This window comes from Genypterus blacodes, unplaced genomic scaffold (genome assembly GCF_046128005.1).
Source record: "Genypterus blacodes isolate CSIRO-AG114 ecotype Tasmania unplaced genomic scaffold, CSIRO-AGI_Gbla_v1 ptg000055l_1, whole genome shotgun sequence".
Lineage (NCBI taxonomy): Eukaryota > Metazoa > Chordata > Actinopteri > Ophidiiformes > Ophidiidae > Genypterus > Genypterus blacodes.
Window position 1 is genome coordinate 3,337,173 of NW_027466867.1, and position 20,195 is coordinate 3,357,367.

The following is a 20,195-nucleotide window of genomic DNA, read 5'->3' on the forward strand; positions in this document are numbered from 1 at the left end:
CCTGGTGCTCCTAATGAATGGGTGAGTCTGTTCTGGTCTGCCTTGTCCTCTCAAAACAGAGTCTACTGATGTCAATTCATCAAGTTTTCCTCTTGTTCTCTATCTCTCACAGCTACAAAAGTAATGTTAGTAGTAGCAACTAGTGATGAGTTGTCGTAGCCGTACTTCCTATAGGAACATGCTCACTTGTTCAAAGTCCTTAGGATTCATCATCTGGAGGCCGTACTCAATGTTTCACTGTGGATCAGAGTAATTCTTCCTCTAAGCCTGGCTTGAGTTAAGACATGGTGGGATGTGAGAGTGTGTGGAGGCGGAGCGATGTGTGTTTAAGCCCACGGAGCCCCGACAGCTGGCCGAGCACGGATGGACGGACTAATTGAACAGAGCCGGGTCGCAGCGTGGCAAGGTGAGGCGGGATTACCTGGAGGAAATGTAAAAAAGCCCAATGTCTTGTCAGCGGGAATGTGGGATGTGACAAAGAGGCGGAGGAGGAGGAGGAGGATATCGGCATGAAGAGGAGATTAGATGTACAGAGATAGAACGTTGCTTCAAAGCAGGGAGGAGGGAGAGGGGGTGAGAGATGTCAGTCATACCCCTGAAGTGTGAAATGGCGTGTTTGCTGTAAACAAGGATGTAAACAACATTTGAGGCGGGAGAAACAGCAGCAGCAACGACGTCAGAAATGCTACATAAGGTTTCATGACGACTTGCCTCAAAAGAATAAAGAACATAGTATAATTCTGGTTGGAATTAGTTTGACTCCTGTCCCCAGTCCTCCTGGATTGAATCGTCAGCTCTCACATATAAGCTCTGCCTGGTGAGACGCCGCCATCTGCAATATCATCCAATCCCACTGGGTTTGAATGGCATCTGGCCGTCCGCTTTCTCAGCCGCCAGATGCCCCCAACGACACCTGCTCACAATACTGCACCGCGCCGCTATAAAGACGTTAAGAGAAGACCGCATCCTGGCTGAGAATCACATCACAATCCACCTGGCACACATCCTATCCCATCACACGCCAACATGCTCTTCTGCTTCACTGCATCATGCCAGTCTCTCCTCAGAATCTCCCGGGACCTAATTCCTCTCATACGAGCCGCCCCAGTTCAAGGCATAATCCCAGAGCCAGTGAATGCTCTTTTGGTACCCAGACTTATTCTTGCTCTATTCTATAAAACCCCGGTTCCTTCCTCTGTGCTGCTGCCTGGCATTGATGAAGTGTAATCCCCACTCTAGGAATCGCAGGGGCTATTTTTAGCATTTTCTATTAGACGATGCTGAGGCTTCTTATTGGCCTTGTGGGCTGCATGAAGTCTTCCCTGCATCAGAATCAACACAGGAAGGAGGAGGACCCTGCTGAACACTGTGCAGAGCAAATTTAAAGGAATGTGATCGGGAAGTGTATTCCCTGGAGCGAGCCGTGACGTTTCCACACAACAACAACAACAACCTCAGAAGCACTTGTGGGACTCGTGGAACATTTTCTTATTTCATTGTTTGCTCACTGGGTGACTCTAATCTCTAGGATAATGCATTTATTTACCATTTTTAGCAGAATTATGTCAATATCTACTCTCTCTATATATATACACATGAAATACAATACAATAATTAATCAATAAAATAATAAAATGTAATCTCCAAAATATCTGATGAAATATTTTTTAAGTATATTAAGGCAAAGGTGATGGTATAAAAAATAAAATAAAATAAAATAGTTCCCATTTTATGTTGACATAATCAATAATATTCCTGCCTCACTATCTTATAATGATGCTTCTGAATATTTCTCCCCTCCTCCCTCACCTTCACTTCTCTTGTCCTGGTTACCAGCTCCCTTCGTTCTCTTTTCCTTGGCCCTTTGGGCCCTTTATTCTCTCCTCCACTCCTCCTGCTCCATTTCCTCTTGGCTTATGCTCCACTTAGCTCTCCCAAACCTCCCGTTTCTCTTTAACCTTGAGACATCACTGCGTGTACACCCCAGTCTTTCCCACACACACACACACACACACACACACACACACACACACACACACACACACACACACACACACACACACACACACACACACACACACACACACACACACACACACACACACACACACACACACACACACACACACACACACACACACACACACACACACACACACAAAACCATATAGACCTGTGTAGGCGACCGACACCGGTCATAGTATGCAACATAAAGGACATGGACATGTAAGAAGGATGAGCTGCAAGAGGAAGGAGAGGGAGACGCATGGACATGGACATCCTCACAGAAACACACAGGACATCAGGCGCTCCTGATTCAACACAGAGCTTCATCTCTGACTAGAAATGATGATTCAGTAACACTTCGGATAAACATCTTCGACAATGCACAATGTCTTTGTTGCTATGGTGGCGAGCAGTCAGTTTGTTGACGTGCATACTAGCATCGTGACAAACCAGGATGCTGTGGCAGGGTTCTGATTACAGTCTGCCGTCTCTACAGGTTTGAATTTGACTTAGGCACAGATCATTCTAAACGTTTAGCATGTATGTTTGTGTCCAGGCGTGGCATAACTCATCATTGCAGAGACACATCAGGAACCTATATAATGTTTAAATCATGTCATATGGGATTAGGAAGAACTGGTTCAAAGCCTGAAAAGATGTGATCTCTACACCGACGTCACCTAAACCATAAAGTCTTGAATGTCATCATCATCATCACACAGCTTCAGATGCGGAGCAGAATGAAAGTAGGAGAGAAGAACAACAAATGGTTGATTTACTCACTGGTGAGTGCCTTCTCGTAGCTTTTCCCCATAGCGATGAAGTTCCTCAGACAGGGGTTGAACTGCTCCATGATAGACTACCAAAAAAAAAGGGAAAACACATCTGCCCGTTAGTGCAAGTAGCAGGAAAGGAGCTTGATGTGTGCTACATTGCCGGTGTGACACAGTTAGTAGGACACACATACACGAATAAGACGACACAGAAACACACACACACACACACAGACACACACTCCTGCACATTAGAGTCAGCCAAGCCAACAAGGAAGAGGAGGAGACTAGTAGGGATTAATTTCTAGCTCATCTGGAGGATTGGAGGAATGACAGAAATGGAACAGTGGAAATGGGAGGGGGAGAGAGAGCAAGAAAGAGAGAGAGAGAGAGAGCAAGAAGGAGAGAGAGAGGGCAAGAAGGAGAAGGAGAGAGAGCAAGAGAGAGAGAAAGAGAGAGATAGAGATTTTTACCCATATCCCCACATTATCTAAGGTCAGAATTGGTTCTAAGAGTTATGACAAACACACAAATTGGGGTTTAAGCAAGTTTCCTAATCAGGTTTTTGATAATGTGTTTTTATCTTACAACATAGTTTACATTACAATAATCAATAAAAGCTTTGATAACACATCAGCCGTACACAGTTTACCGGTGTGTGTGTGTGTGTGTGTGTGTGTGTGTGTGTGTGTGTGTGTGTGTGTGTGTGTGTGTGTGTGTGTGTGTGTGTGTGTGTGTGTGTGTGTGTGTGTGTGTGTGGTAATGAGTGGGGCTCTGGTGTGTAGAAGTGTAAATTGTGGCGGTAATGCCAGGTGGGGAGCGTGGGGGTGTTACTGATTGTTGTCACCTCCCTTGGAGTTTCCTCTAAAATAAACTCAGAAGTTGGCAGCAGAAGTGCATTTCTCAGCAGCCGACCACCGAGATCCTCTACCTTCCACCTGCCACACACTGATGCTGCTAATTGTTTTTGTTCTGGACAAAAGCAAACGTGACTCATGCTTCAATCTAGGGCAGAAGAGGATTGGATTGTAACAGAACCACAGCAATTTGGTTAGACAATTATCACTTTAGGACTGCTACTACTGGCATTACACAATCAGGAAGTTCATCAAGTTAATGTTTGCCTTCCAGTGTGATACTAGAAGAAGAAGACATCACAACTCTCCTATGTCTGTGACTGGAATGAAATTGGGAGAGGCACGAGCTGGAGCCCAATCCAGATCCAGGTTTATTATTAGGAAGACCAGACAAACAAGACAACCAGAGCTGAGTTATTAGAGAGGGGAATAAGAGAGGCGCACACACACAACAACAACGCACAACGCCGTATACAAGGCAAGATGCCACTCTGCCTCGTGACAGATGGGCAGAAGTATTGATCCAGGAATTGTGAAGCCTGTGAATCTTTGGGTCTAAGCTCCAGGTAACAAGCCTGTACGTAACCTCACCTGTCATCTTCCAGCACACACAAACACACACGTCAACACATGACAATAATGCATGTCTGAGAGGAAGATGAGGAAGATAGACTTTAGATCTTTGGGAATAAACGACTGAAAGGCAGAGGAGAACAGAGAGAGGAGAGAGCGTCGGGATAATGTCGGCGTTTTGACAGACGCATCTATTCCTGCCAGTGTGGGACGAGGGATGCCTGCTAATGCCCACGAGCTGAGTCACCACAGGCACAGTCACCTTGGTACACAAACTTCTTCATCACATCACACACACACAAATAAGAAAAAGAAGAAGAAGAAGAAGAAGAAGAAGAAGAAGCAGGAAAACAAATGAGGTTGACAGCAGAGAGACTGAAGAGAGGAAGAAGCCTCTCGTCGTCGGTATAGAAATATTGTTTTCTTTGAGATGAGCTCATAATTATAAACACATCCTTTAAAAGGTTAACGCCGCTCCGGCTTTCAGTCAAACAGCTGGGATTAGATTCATATTTCCGCTCTGGGATCAGCGATCTGCTTCGTGCCGCATGTGAGATTATTCACTGATTAGCTCTGCTGTGGCATTCACCCCGTCCTGTAAGGCAGCCAAATCTTTCTAAAGGTTACCGCGGCGACACGGATGCCGCATAATGGATTTTTAAGAGTTAGAGTAGCGGCGTCGCAACAGGTCAAAGTCAACCGCAGAGACGCAACGCAATCTGACTCAGATCAGTGAAGAGGTGATGTCGTCGGGCTTTGAACCTGGACATTATGGTTTTGTTTGATATTAGGTTTCTATTTTCGAAGTAAACAATGTGTGTGTGTCTCTCGGCATTCAACTACAACTAGAACAAGCAGTGTATTTGACTAAAACCTTGGCCGTGGCTGATTTTGCACTATTTCACTAAAGGTGAGAGGGTTAACAGGTGAGATTATGATGAGTTACAGCGACTACATGCCACTCAATATTGCCTTTCGTCCACTGGAATGACAATTAGCCTTCCTGCCTCTGCCGAACGATTAAATTTGAATTAAACTAGGAGCAGCAGGGAATGATCTTATTAAATATCCCCCTGGTCCAGATGTTCACACTACGATGAGGGAAACTTCTGAGTTGGTTCGGCATTAGCGGTCAGGATGATTGACAGCTTCAGAACGTCTGTTTCAATATTACTTATTAAATGAGACGGGGAAGTGATCAGAGAATCTCCTATCGCCAAATTCCATGCTTCCAGATCAGTTGGAACAAGAAAGAAAGAAAGAAAGAAAGAATGGGTTTTCCGTTGACCTGCTTTTTTGACCATGACTTATAGTGTTCCATTTCTGGGGTGGGACGTGAGCTGTGTGAAGAATGTTTACGCAAGTATGCCATTTGTTTTGTGGAGCGAAAAGGGGAGATTGTCTTGAAATCCAATCCGAAGAGACAGAGAGAGAGAGAACAGAAACAACACCGGTAATGCAAGGATTGATGGAAACACAGCGACTGACAGACACAAGGAAAGTGGATTTTCACAACACAAACAAAGTTGCTCAGTGTGTTCTATGCTTGTTTTGTCACGTGTGTGTGTGTGCATGCATGTGTGTGTGTGCGTGTTAGATTGACAGTATTCTAGTGTTCTGTTAACAGCAGAAGAATGCAGCGGAGGACAAACCTGTCTGACTGACGGTAAACTACACAACACCACCAGTCACCTCCAAGATTTACACAAATGTGCATAACACAGTGCTGCTTCAGTCACATGTTCACACACACACACACACACATCCCCCACACAGTCCTGCTGCTTCTATCTGGAACCTCCACCACCTCAGAGATGATGTTTTTGCCAAAGATTTGTATTTGTTGTTGGATATCCCAAAATCTTCTCAACACGTTCATGAAATTGGGAGGAAAATGACAAAAACATTTCTTAACATCTCTTCACATATTATGTAAGCAGGGTTTTAGAAGAGATGGCAACTCTTAACATCCAAGATCAGTCCATCCTACACACCCCTCAACCTCACTGTGCCTGTTTTCATGCAAGTTGAATGTGTGTGTGTGTGTGTGTGTGTGTGTGTGTGTGTGTGACTGATTTAGATGGATGGTGCAGCTGCAGAGTGTGTGAGTGTCTGTGGTGCAGAAATGACAAATATGCTTGCACTCTTTTGTTCTATATTTATTCTTTTGTGGCTGATTGATGAGTTGAGGGTGACCACGGTGGTTGAATCTAATAGAAAACACACCCACAGATGGATTCAGAGTATAAATAGGTTTGTTTTATCCCCACAAGTGCACATTAGAAACACCAAAACCATATTTCTGTTTGTGTTTATATAAGAATATGACTCTAGCAAAGCTGAATGGAAAGATGTAGGATGCTCCAGTGAAGGACTTTTAGTATAATGGGAGGTTAGAAGCATGTGAACCCCTCCGCCCTATCTCTCGTTCACTCACGCACACATACACACACACCGGATGTTTAGGATGGAACAAAGAGTACAACCATATCCCGCTGTCATGTAGTTGGTATGATGAGTATTTGAAATATTTATACACATGTGAAAGGGGGAGAGAAGGGTAGTTTCATGTGTGTGTGCTCATTAAAGCATTGCATAGGCTTCAAAGTAGAGAATGGAAACACGACAACATGTACATCTGGATAGCATGTCCTCTTGAAATGAAACTGATTTGTCTGGAAGGAGAATGCGAGCGGATTAATCACAACAGGCCACGGTGGAATTTACAAACCTACGATTAAACATCTTAATGTGTTAAAGTCAGAGGGGCGAGGTCAGTTGGAGAGGTGTGATTTGCGTTCCCATCTGTGACTGCTGAGAGACACACAAGCCTCGTTAATTAAACACAAGGTCTGATGAACAAGTGTGGTGAGGGTGCTTATTAATGGAGAACCTGTTTGTGGCCTGCCGAGCATCTGAACAAGCTTAACAGTCCTCGTTCGTACGCCGCGTGGTCACCAGAGACGGAGCATTTCCCCCCTATAACAAGTCTAATTCAATGTTATTTGACTTTAATTGCCACCCTGGTTATAATGGAGCCTGAAATGAGGAGAGCGAGATGGAGGAGGCAGCCGCTCGCCCTCAGCAGCGAGGTTTAAATATCCATCAGACCGACATGGCAGAGAGTGGACGACGTGTTCCACTCCACATGACTGATGAGGGACAGAGCCAGAGGTCACACAAGCTGGTCATGATGGAACAAGAGCAGAAATTAAAGTGAAAGTCTAAAATCTAGAAAGTATAAACAGGTGCAGCTCAATAAATTAGAATAAGGAGGAAAAGTTCATTTATTTTAGTAATTCAATTCAAAAAGTGAAACTCTCATATATTATAGATTCATTACTCACAAAGTGAATTATTTGAGGCCTTAATTTGTTTTAATTGTGATGATTATGGCTTAAAGCTCAGGAAAATTTGTAGCTGCAAGGTGTCTCACTCTAATCAGCTCGTTAACTCAAATCACCTGCTGAGGTTTCCTGAGCCTTTCTCTTGTCTCTCCATCAGATTCTAATTTATTGAGATGCACCCATATACTAATTGAAAAATCTCACACACACACACACACACACACACACACACACACACACACACACACACACAAATAACAGAGGTCTACGCTCTTTTATGGGAGCACAATCAGTGAAACACTTGAGAGATCAGAAAAGAACAATAAACACCAGAGAACACGGTGACCTAGCTGGCTCTGCAGGAGTGTGTGTGTGTGTGTGTCTGTGTGTGAACGTGTGGCGAGTCAGAGCCTTCATTAACAGCAGCAGGTTCATATCATGTCGGGGGCATAAATAACTGTAAAGCCAAGTCAGCCATGTGGCTCCATTACAACCTGCTGAGCTTCTGCAGTGCCAAACACATTAACTCACTACAAAGACTCTGGCAACCCAAACCAGCGAACCATGTAGGGATGGACACAGACAGACTAACCGGAGATAAAGAAGAAGTCCTTTTGTTGCTTTCACACCTAAATTGGGCACTTCTACCACTATCTTGGAGAGGGACTGCATGGTTCCTTCAGTGAGCTCCTGGCGTGCGTACCCACAACTCCTCAGGCAGGCAGTCCAGGCGTCTGAAGCCAAATCCCAGCTCAGAGCTATATTCTTAGGTACCATAATGAGTCCAGATTCATTGGTATAACTCAAAACGTGTCTGAGTTCCAGCAGCATGAAAGTCAACGTAGCTGCTATCAGCACGGTGACCCTTCGGTGTTGATAAGTGAAGTTCACCTTTTGTTCTGCTGCTTGTCAAATATGTTTAAACTGCTGGGATATGAAGGTTAGATTAGACGTTTCACATCCAGGTACTGTCTTATACTGTGTTACTGTATGTGGCTATGATCATGTGTTGTATGTGAATGTGCTTGTGCAGCGGTGTCATGTTGCTATCTATCATTGTTTTTCTGGAAAATGGAAGTTTGTTCTTTTCAGTCAGAGTGACAACTACTGATTGAACAGCCTCGGGAGATGAAATTGAGCACTGTGTGTGTGCGTGTGGGTGTGTATTTGTGAGTGTGTGTGTGCCTGTCTGCATGCATGTGTGTGTGAATCGCGTGAACTCGGCGAACTTCCCCTCTCACATGATAATGGTTAGGATCTTACTTACACTCACTGATCTGTTCCCCCTCAATAATCAGTCAATAATCAATAATCATCCACTGAATGTCTGTAAACACTGAGAACAATCTCTCACACTGTTAGGAGGGAGGTTTGTCAGCAGTGCAGAGGCAGCACAGCTTTTACAAGGAAAAAAAAGAAAGAAAGAAGGGAAGAACAGGAGATGGGAGGGGGGACTTCCGCTTCCAAATATGGACATGCAGGAATTCCCCCCAATGACAGGGCAAACCCATCTCCATTCGGCTCACGTTCTGCTCATTCCACAGGAGAGCCGACAGGGAGGCGAGCCGGGAGAGAGAGAGAGAGAGGAGGTGATGGAGGGAAGGAGGGGAGCCATTCATCACCATCAACATCATCATCGCCTCTGAATGATGCATCTGATTAAGCCTTCATGACCTGCCAGCTCTGCAGTCACGTCATGGAAATGTGCTCTCAACAACACTCCTGCATGGGATTCATTCATAAATACGATTACAGACATGTAATCTGCCGCAGTGAGAGATTCATACGATCCAGATAAGCGACGAGGACACAATGTACCACCGACATGACAATAAGAAGAATAAGCATGGATACCTGCATAAATGTGCAACGCCAGGGTGTGTGTGTGTGTGTGTTGAGCATGACAGCTGGTCGACAAACTCGTCCTCCTACATCTATTCTTTTCTTTCTCAACAGTCCCTTCAGCTTCCACCTCTCCTCTCCTCTCCGCCTCACTTCAGCTCAGCTTTCAGATGCCTCACCGCTGTGCTAAAGGATGCTGACGGCCGGTACACACAGCAGCTGCTCACAGTGATGTTCCGAGACAGCCATGAAAGCTGTAACGGAGCGTTGCAACCTGATGTCTGCTGCTTTCAGCTCCCCAGGGGCTCCAGGTGTTCAAATCAACAAATATTAAAGCTCCATTAGAACGGCGAGTAAACAACAACATGAAAGCCAGAACAAATGCTAAATTTGAAGTTTTCTGAACAACAAGGAGGTCCTAGGTTCAAATTCAGCATGGATCAAAATCCAACTTGGGCCTTTTTGTACACAGTTGTCATGGTCTCCCTGTGTTTGCATGGATGTCCTCAGGGTACTGCACTTTCGAAAGACATGCACCTTGAGTGAGTTGTCTATCTTTTTGTGTCTTATTATCCTAGCAATCGACTGGCAGCCGATACCAGGCTGAATCCTGCCTCTCAGCCAATGACCTATCCTTACATCTATCCAGCCCCTGCTTGATGAGCCGCAATCCCAACAGTCCAGCCAACGGTCAGGCAGCTCAGCTTTACCGGGAGAACAAGCGGGAATACGAGAAGTGTGTGTCTGCCGTCGTAGAACAAAGCTGGAGAAGACAGTCTTAAAGTAAAGGATTTGAGTTCTTCTTCCACAGTTGCTAAATTCTACCTTTGGATGAACATCAAACAACAAAGTAAGCACTGTCGGGAATCACAAAACCAAACAGGTGTTTCCTCAGCTCCTCCAACAACCCGAGGAAGCCACCCACACACACCCACACCCACACACACACACACACACACACACACACACACACACACACACACACACACACACACACACACACACACACACACACACACACACACACACACACACACACACACACACACACACACACACACACACACACACACACACACACACACACACACACACACACACACAATTAGATCCATTTCACTGGGACAAATTTGCTCCACATGTGAAAAAAGTCATTTCTATCTCCAACTTTCATTCAGCTTCTATATAGCATGCGCAGCAGGGAAACACACAGTCAGGAGACAATGCCTACACACACACACACCCCCAGCAGTGTGACTCATCCAAAAAAAAAAAAATCACACTGAGCTCCTCTTGTTTCAGCAGCAGTGTGTTCACACGCACACTGCACTACATTCTGCCTGTACATCCATTAAAGCAGGATGAATATGGACTCTGCTGTTAGCTAAGTATACACGAGTATGAAGAGAGCAATCTGCAATATGCATGAAGAAGAGCCTTACTATCCATTTCTATTTCCTTCAGTGTCTGCTCCACATAAAGCTCTCACACAGGCTTAAATGTGTAATGATAAATGTTTTAATAAATCAATCTCAAGCTTGAACGGTTGAACAGCAACACGTGGACGCTCACCCTGCAGGTGAGCGTCTCTCTCCAGGCAGCTGTGGTCAACGTCCTGCTGACTGCTGGAATGACGCGGGCTGCCGATGAAGAAAGAATCCCTACTGCTGCTTTCCTCCATCGTGGCCTTCAACACAGTCTGAGCTCATTAGTACACACACACACACACCTCTGTCTCTCTGCTGCTGCTGCTGCTGCTGCTCATCATCAACCCTTCCCTGACTGTCTACAACTTTGGTACAACCCCTTGATTTACCCAACAACCTTGGCTTTGAATCTGAGCACCACCTTAAGGATCAGCTTTGGTGCCCCACTAGCGGTAAGATCTAACCATTGCAGAGGAGTCCAACTGTTTCCTCCTCATTACCCGCCATAGAACATCCACGCAGAGTCCTTCCGTCTCTGACTGCGGCCTCACGCCTCATGGACTTCCTCTCCTTCTCCTTTCTATGGATTCTCTCCATCCCCTGCTATTATTGATCCATAGGAACCTCCCACAGGTCACAGCATCAAACAGTGAGACGATTTTACAGTGAGAAGGCTGAAACACGACAAAGGTTACTGAAATTGTGAACCACAAACCTCTTATTTCCTCCCTGGCATGGAATTGTACGTCGTGTAACATTTTGGTTCCAGTGCCAAACACAAACTCTGAGCTGTGATTGAGCTGAACTTTTCTAAAGCACCTTTGGCTGGCTTTGGGCATGGATGACCTTCTTGCTTTGGTCCCACCTTGAGCCCAGCGACTGTGTTCAGCTGTCACATTTTCTGCTACTCTCTCTCTCTCTCTGTGGAGTCCTTGGCCCACGTTTCCCTCTCACAGTGAGAGGCGCTGAAATCCAGCTCACCTTAGAAAAGCTTGTCTGAGAGCGTTGAAACTGAAGAGCAACAGTGACACCCCACCTCTGCTCAACGGGACCTTTGTTCACAACAAAGGAGGACCTGAGTGTTAGTCACTTTTTGTGTCCATTTCAGCCTGGGTGTTCCCTTCCACCTTCAGCAAAGAATTGTTCCTAAAAACAATAACAACTCTCGATTTAAGAGTCATTTTAAAAAGACAAATGAAGCCTAAGTGCAGCGGTTATGTAACTGCAAAACATTTCTCCTTCAGCTGCCATGCTACTTGCTACAATTGGCCCTTAAAACTGTAAATGTGGAGGATTTGTTGAATAAAAGCCCTCCAACCCCCCCCAAGTGTTGTGTTGAGTTGGAGGGGCTATTGTTTTGATGATTACGTCGACTGGAACACCCCCGAGTTCCCTTCGCGTATTGTTTATTGATTCTAGTGCCGTGACAGTCGTTAGTAGGTGAAGGCTGGTTTGTATTGGAAACAGGTTGACTGTTCGTTATCTCTCACACTGGTCTGTCAGTTCCCCTCAGGACAAACTGTCACTGCAGTGGCGCCGCTGAAATTTACATGGCAGCCTTAATGCACCATGAGTGGCAATAATAAGCATTAAGCTGGGATAGAGGTCAAATAGTTCATTAGTAAGTCATTTATTGAATAACTACTCTTCGACATTTGTTAGTTTGGATAATGTCAGGACGTTTGTAGATGATAAGACAACAAGATAACAAATAAAATGCTATCTTGGTTAATAACTGGATTGCCTCAGTTCACAGTTCTAACAAATAACTAGGAAATAAATAAAGAGGAGCTGGATAATATACATAGTATTTAAGAACTAAATAATGAGTATATTAGAAACCTTGGGAGGGCATCTTACACCAACATCAGCCTTAATGGGGTTTTACGTGATAGCTTCAAGGACCCAATTATGACCATTATTATACGCAAATTCATTAACATTGTGGGCGTGTTGTCTTTTTAAACCAAATGTTACCTGTAAATACCTTAAACGCTGATTACTAAGACGTTACATTCTAATATTATTAAGAAGAAAAAATATGAATAGCCTGAAACACGTTTACCAACCATTTAATTACAATATGTAAGGCCTCAGTTCCAAACTTTACAGGCTTTATCAGCTTCAACTCGATATATTAAGTACTAAGTTAGGAACTAATACGTGCTCAAATCCTTATTGAGGGGAAATGTAACATGTACACGTCGATGACACATTGTAACGTAGGCGAGTCCGACAATTCAGTCAGACATCAAACACGTCACCTAAACAGGTCAAACTTTTGAAACAAATTTGGCCTAATTTCTTTACCAACGTTGCCATTAACCTAAACTTACCGAAGAGAAGAAAGATTTTAGGGATTTCCAAAGATATGGTTTGAAAACACAGTGAATCCCGCAGTGAGCTCATGTCAGTACCAGGTCCATTTGGGTCCTTAAATGTAACATCTGTGTGCGGTGCAGCAGCAGGTGTCCCCCCTCCTCTGCTAAATGACTAAATGAAGCCGGATCAGCGTTGTCTTACCTTGTAAACATTCTCCGTTATACGGTGCACCTCGTCGGTCCGGGACATCGTCGCAGCGTTTGTCAGTCAGAACCATAAACTGGATTTTTCCTCTGGAGAAGGACCGGAGCTTTTCCCGGGGCAGGTGGTTTTTGTTAAACAGGAGGGGAGTCTGCGGTGCGTCTCCGTGCTGGACCCCTGTCAGACTCGGTGTAAGATCCTGAGTCAGTGACTGGTGACTACACTCCGACTGCCTCCGTATTCGTGGGGTCCTTGCTTTTATAGGAAAGTCCTCCTGCGCGCCCACGCCGCTCCACGCAGACCGTCATTCTGCTACAGGGAAGAGGCTTTCAGGGACCGTAGGAAATCAGGCGGGTCTGAAAAGTAAAACAGCTGGTGTTGCAGTGAGAATCAAGATGCAATTGTTAACTTTGGCCACTAGGAAGCAGAAAAAACACAAAGATTAATATTATTGTCTGAAAGTAATGTGTTTCTGTCCAGTGTTTGCTCTACTGTTCAAAATTCACTTTCGCTCTAATTGATCCAAAATTCACACTTCTTTTGGTCCATTATTTTTTTTCTTATTAGATTAGTATTATTATTATATCTGATATCTGATTTTACCGTCTTTATTTTGCCAGTTATGTCATCTATTTCTGGACCCAGATCTACCTGCTCACAGTAAGTCATTGAAAGCAGCATGTTCAAACCGACCACGCCCTCACGAGGCGTTCACGTTGCCCACGCTGTAGACTCCGCCTCCAACAAATCATAATTCCATAACACCACAACATCAAATCATATTTCTGTAATATTCTCGTATTGTATTTTATATTATTCTATTTACCATTATTTCTGTTCATTTTATTTTCATGTTCTCCTTCACAGAATACAATACAAAATATAGATTCTATTTATATATAAAACGTTCTTAAAATACCTGTTTTGCAGCAGCTTCTTGATATCTTATTTCATTTTATGTAACTTCAAAGTTACAACTACTGTGTGTTGCTCCTCTTTGTAAAGATGGCTGCAGTGATGCTGAGTGGGCTCTCTTGGCTGTGAGTGGGCTGGAGACACATTTTCTTGGATTCCACGCGGCTGTGTGGTGAGAAAGGGAATCCCACACATCTACTCAAGAGAGCACGATTCCTTGGAGCTGTTTGTGAGAAAGTATTATTTTTAAATGTCTGATAAAAGAAACACTTTCAACATCACTTACACGTTTCTGTTGAGTGACACACTTCTATTTGAAATAGAAGAGAAAAACATATATAATCACATATTATCACCCGGGCTAGTAAAAACCAAACTCCAAAATGTCTCTCCCTCTCTCCTTCCCTGTTTCTCTCTAAACCCAACCGGTCAAAGCAGACGGCCTTGACCGGTTGGGTTCAGAGTGAATGGTGTGTGTGTGGAGGAGGACGCAGGTAGGCAAGACGAAGGATGGAAGTAGGTGGTCCACACACAGACACACACACACACTCCTGCAGAGCTGCACCCTCCCCCTCCTCCTCCTCTTAGGCTTCATTTATACATTGAGTGATTCATAAAGACAGTGCTGTGACATGAAGGTTGCTGTGTGAGTGTTGCCCACTCTCCCACACACACCAGTGGGCTCAAACTGAATAGCCTTTCAATAGCCAGCTATATATATATATATATATACACACACACACACACACACACACACACACACACACACACACACACACACACACACACACACACACACACACACACACACACACACACACACACACACACACACACACACACACACACACACACACACACACACACACCCTGTGAGACCTACATTCATTAAGATCAATTCAAGGTTGCAGATATTTGTTTATACTGTTTATATTGTATTTAAAGATATAAATACAGAGAGCATAGTGGGCATTTATTCATCATATAAAATGAAATCCACCCTCAGAGTGAAAATATTACACAGCACTGACCTTCAGGCTCTGATTGTTGATGAAGTTACACAATAACAAACGCAAAAACCTAATTAGTTATTTTATGAATGGATTTCAAAGCCTATTATTTTGAGTTTGACAAAATCATCAGACCTCCACGCTAGACATAGGATCAGACGTTTCAACTATCATCAATGCTCGTGTCTAAATTTGTAAATAAACTCTATCTTGTAGGGATGTTTTCAGTAGGAATGAAAGGAAATAACAAACCTGCCACCTGTTCCTCCGCAGCAATGCTTCACAAATCCTCTGCCTCCACCTAGCGTCCAAACGTGGAAGATACGCACGCAACAAAGTATTTAGTTTAAATGTTAGTTTACCCAACAAACTCAAAACAAAACAGTTTTTTTTGGACAGACTTGAATATTTTTAATAAAAACTGAATAATGAGGTCTTCACAGACAGTAGGAGTTACTAACCTTGTTCAGTGGAGCCACAAAGATCACCTCTCATCCCAATTAGTCACACATCTCCACTGCATGCAATGATTTGTTCTTCACAGAGGAGTGAAGATGACGAGTTACCATCAGTTTCTTCTCCTTTAAAACCCTTTAAAGTTCCACTGTGGAGTTTTATCACAATACATTCAGCGTTCATTAGCATTTACACCTCGCATTAACCTGCATTTGCATTGACTATACATCAATCACATGTTAATGCAAGGTGGAAGTATGATCATTTAAAAAGCATTAAAAACAAGAAATCCTTCATAAAATAATGTAGATTCTTTTGATCATTCTATTGCATCTTTCTCACACATCATGATACCTTAAGTGCCGAGATCCGACCAGTCAGCAGGATCAGACTTAGCCGGAGATGTAAACAATACTGGGACTTGTCAGAACACGACGAGAGGTCCAAAACTCCACAAGAGACTTTAAGGTTAAAGGAGAAGAGAAAGATCTACGGAGTCAAAAGTCAAAGGTTTCCATCGTCCACGTCCAACCAAACACCAAGCTCTGATTTGTCACGGTCGCTGTACGTAGCTGGTCTGAAACCGCTGGAGTGTAAAAATGGAGCGCTTTAACCCGTTTGAACAAATCACCGATGCTGTTACAACCAAATCAAATACGAACACAGGGCACAATAATAGTGATGTCGCAGGTCTTCAAGTGCTGCAAGTTGTGCAGTCAACCCAGTTTCCCCTTTCATTGACGACTCACAGCTGAAGGACAGAGATGTTGGCATGTTAGAGAGACACAGATGGGATGAAGAGTACCCAGCGTGCGTCAGCTTTCGCAAGGGAGGAGTCCTCTGTGTGTTTGCGTGTTCATGTACAAGTCGGGGTCGGGGGGGGGGGGGGGAGGTTTGATGCGTCTCTATACAGCCAGCATCTCGCGCTCCGGCTTCTTCCTGGAGCGCTCCCTCTCTGGAACACACGGACAAGACAAGGATTTAGCAAAAGCGAAGGACAGAGAGGGAAAGATAGAAATCACAGTTCATTTTGTTTCAAACCTGGTTTCTCCTCTGTTTGCTCTGGGACGTCTGGCAGTTCCTCTGAGGGAACGTCAGGAAGCTCAAGATCTCCCTGAGTGACACACACACACACAGACAATTTAGGTTTGCCGATAAAGTGATCAGGCTTGAAAACTTAGACACGATGACAAACTAGTGAGCTAAGCCCAGACTGACCTGGGTTAAGGCCTCCAGCTCAGCCAGTACAGCGTCTTCATCTTCCTGTGACAAAGACCCGCCCAGCATCTCGTCGATTTGCTGAGGAAGATGTCAAGACAATAGTGACTTCACAGTTTTCAGAGTTCCCAACTAAACACCACCAGAGAGCAGTTTGAGGATGTGTGGTCTCAGACGGGCTCCAAACAACAGATGTGGGAGTTAGTCAGGCATGTGCAAGTCACAAGAAAGTCTCTAGCCTCGACCTTCAAATCTTAAACAGGTCAAGTCAATCCTCACAGTCAAGTCGAGTGCCTTCTATAAGTCAAGCTAGTCATATTCTGAAATTCTGACGATCTACCCCAGTTTCCACATTCAAACCCAGTGAAAAGACAGTCATCATGCAAAGTTGAGTTTTATTTTCAACTACTTAAACATAATAAATAATAAGAAATAAAATGAATGAACTTACTCTTTGGTACTCGATGGCATCTTGAGTTTCATCCATGACCCGTTCCACGTCTTCTATAGACATCACCTGGTGAAACAAAGACTGAAGCGTTAGGAAACCATTCTGAAACACTGAACAATGGCGGTAGTTAGGATTAGATAAGACTTTATTGTCCAAAACATATCCTTTAACATTCTTCTTTCATCTTAGATCATGTGGTGAATCATAATCTAGGGGGAAGGAAAAACTAGTTTGGGTTTTGTAGTTTTTTAAGACAACAAACAAAAGCTATTTAAATGTGTCTCCATGGAATCTTTGAATTCCCTTTAAATAAATACATAATCAACTGAGGAACAAACTGAAAAGCATTATCAATCACTCACCTCGTGCATTTTTGTCAGACAATCATTTCCAACCTTCAAGCCTTCAATGACTTTGATTTCGATCTGCGCGAACTCCAGGTCCTGAACCTGAAACGGGACAGGAAACACAAGCGTCAGTGTTTGCTTCAGGGACGTTCATGTTGTTGTGACCGTAGCAGCACACAGTCAGACCCACCATGCGCTCCAGGTTGTCCATCTGGGCCTCCGTCTTGCCCAGCAGCTGATCCCGGTATCGCTTCTTCTTCAGGAGGAGGAGAGCTTTCCTGGTTTTGAATACACAAATACTAATTGTTATCTTGTTCCAAATCAAAATTGAATCTTTAAACGAGTTTGCGTTGCCTTCCTCTTACTCTTTCTTCCCATCTTTCAGCAGCTGTTTGGCCAAAACTCTCTCCTTCTCCAGCTGCAGGTTGATCCTCTTCCGATATTGCTGCAGTTTGTCTCTTTGCTGTTTCAGTTGCTAAAAAGAGGAAACACAGCGAACCATAGAATGAGAAGACGACAAACAGATTTACATTTCTAACTGGATGCAGACTGAGTGATGCGTCAGCTGATGTGGGTAAAGAAACTGCATTACATGAACACAGTTCAGCCACCATTGTTTTCTTTTATTATTATTATTATATCAAGTTTGACTTGTTTGTTGTGAATCTCATTTTAATTTCCAGTGAATTTTTGAGAATTTTAATGATCAGAACTTAATTACTTTCAGTTTATAATTATTTTTATGGCGATTAAAACTCTTTAATAAGCCAAATGGGAAAAATTCTCGCCAAAATAGTTCTTTGAATTATGTGTTTCGGTGGAATTAAGCATTAAAAAATGTATTATTAATATTTGTTTATTCGTAAACTTAGGAATTATGAATCCCTAAAATAGGTCAAAAGCAGCTTAATAGAAGTGACAGTTTAGAAATAATAAGAATAATAATGAGAAATAATATATAAAGTCGCTGTGAAGTTTGTTTTTGTTAAAGCTTCGAACTATTTTGAAGGCATAGGGACGAAGAATGAAGTTAGCTTATGTTCACTGTATTCTTTCTCACCAACACGGCTTTGTCCTGCTCTGTCACTCGACTCCGTTTCTTTTTCCCAAAGATATTACCCATCCTGACACAGCATCCCAGCCAGTCCACGGCCGGGAAAAGAAAGTCCTAAACCTGCGGGAGAAAGTTCCAACTTGTTTCTACACGGCTAGAAACAGCAGCCTAACGTAGCATAGCCTCCATGTTTGTCAGTATTCACCGCTCCACACCCACAGCAGGAAGGACGGAAACAGCAGAGGGACAATGAACATCCGCCCGTGAAAACGCGAAATCAAACCGTAACAAACAAAAATTTAGTGCAGACTTTTTAAATATTCGGTGGGTTCAAGGCAATTTTTGTCACTTTACACATTGCAAAGAGAGTGCATTGCATTTAGAGAGTGTTGTGTTTAAGTTATTTCTTTCTGGATAGTCGACAAACATTAAGGGTAAGATAAAGGATGTGAGTATTCTCTGGTTTCCTAATTGTCATAACCAATATTTCTAAGTATGGTCACTGCAAGAGGCAGCATTACGTCATGCCCCAAATTAACTACATGTGCTTTGTGTGTGATTGCATGAAAAACGACTTACATACGTCCAAAAGATTTTATTGCGCAACCAACTTTGTTTACACATTTGTAAACATTGATTCGTCACTGATTATTATTTGAACGGATAATTGAATCTTACATGTTTAACCACTTTTGTCACTATTTTTATTTGGAAGATTACTTTCCTCACTCTTGTGATCCCGCAGGTTTCTTGATCCTGCGGATTACAATCCTCGTTCTCCGTGGCGGTTGACGGCTTCCTTCCTCGGCCCCTGATTCAGGTCTGGTTTCAGGTTTTAGGGGCGCAGGGTTCCGTCCTGCTCGTACATCATCCACGAAGGCCTCCACACCGTCAAACTTGGTGGTCAGCTCACCTAGACGGTCCTTCAGAGCGTTGAACTCCTTGTAGAGATCTCCCAGTGCGTCTGACAGAGGCTGGATCCTGAGGACAGGGACAAGATAGGTAAAATCTAATCTGAGCCAAGCAGGGAATCATTTGCTTTTGGCATATTGGATGTTTTAGTGAGGGGAATACAATCACAACGGCCGATTGATTAGTTCTGAGCCTGAACGGGGCAATTTTATACTTAATATACTGTAATCTTTTAGGTTGTTTTTAGCTCAGTGATTCTAATTTACAACTTCAAGAGTAACTCAAGGTTGTCTGAGTTATACAGGATGGAGAAAGTAGGTCAATGTGCAGTGATTATATACTTGCTGGCTGTTATTCAGAGCTGCTTAGGCTCACGACTTCTCAATCAGTGATAGTCACTTCAGACAAACCATTACAATGAAACAAAACATGTTGAGCAGCACTGTGCTGACCTCCCATAGTCCGGCAGCACAGTTCTGTGGT

At 43.6% G+C, this 20,195-nt stretch overlaps 2 protein-coding genes across 3 annotated transcripts in view; both read right to left on the reverse strand.

Annotated features, from left to right (window-relative positions):
• The window catches only part of baiap2b (BAR/IMD domain containing adaptor protein 2b), a 39,473-nt gene extending 23,863 nt beyond the window's left edge, over positions 1-15,610 (reverse strand). For both annotated transcript variants that reach the window (XM_076151943.1, XM_076151942.1), the window contains exons 1-4: positions 15,527-15,610; positions 14,269-14,487; positions 13,350-13,705; positions 2,791-2,866 (exon numbers count right to left, since the gene is read on the reverse strand). In XM_076151943.1, coding sequence (XP_076008058.1) covers positions 2,791-2,866; positions 13,350-13,397 — 124 coding nt within the window. In that variant the 5' untranslated portion in view covers positions 13,398-13,705; positions 14,269-14,487; positions 15,527-15,610. The remainder of the gene's footprint in view (positions 1-2,790; positions 2,867-13,349; positions 13,706-14,268; positions 14,488-15,526) is intronic.
• Positions 15,611-15,694: 84 nt separating this feature from the next.
• chmp6b (charged multivesicular body protein 6b) lies at positions 15,695-19,029 on the reverse strand. Its single transcript, XM_076151945.1, has 8 exons — positions 18,807-19,029; positions 18,112-18,221; positions 17,937-18,024; positions 17,762-17,848; positions 17,400-17,465; positions 16,949-17,029; positions 16,772-16,844; positions 15,695-16,685 (listed from the first exon to the last, which is right to left on the reverse strand). The coding sequence occupies exons 1-8, from the start codon at positions 18,867-18,869 to the stop codon at positions 16,636-16,638; spliced, it is 618 nt and encodes a 205-aa protein (XP_076008060.1). The 5' UTR covers positions 18,870-19,029; the 3' UTR covers positions 15,695-16,635.
• Between the last annotated feature and the right edge of the window lie 1,166 nt (positions 19,030-20,195).

Excerpts from the sequence above, each read along its gene's own strand:
- chmp6b (XM_076151945.1), bottom strand. The coding sequence starts at position 18,869 with ATGGGTAATATCTTTGGGAAAAAGAAACGGAGTCGAGTGACAGAGCAG. Across the intron at positions 18,222-18,806 it reads AGCAGGACAAAGCCGTGTTG|CAACTGAAACAGCAAAGAGA; the intron begins GTGAGAAAGAAT and ends TCCTCTTTTTAG. Across the intron at positions 16,686-16,771 it reads GCAAACAGAGGAGAAACCAG|AGAGGGAGCGCTCCAGGAAG; the intron begins GTTTGAAACAAA and ends CGTGTGTTCCAG.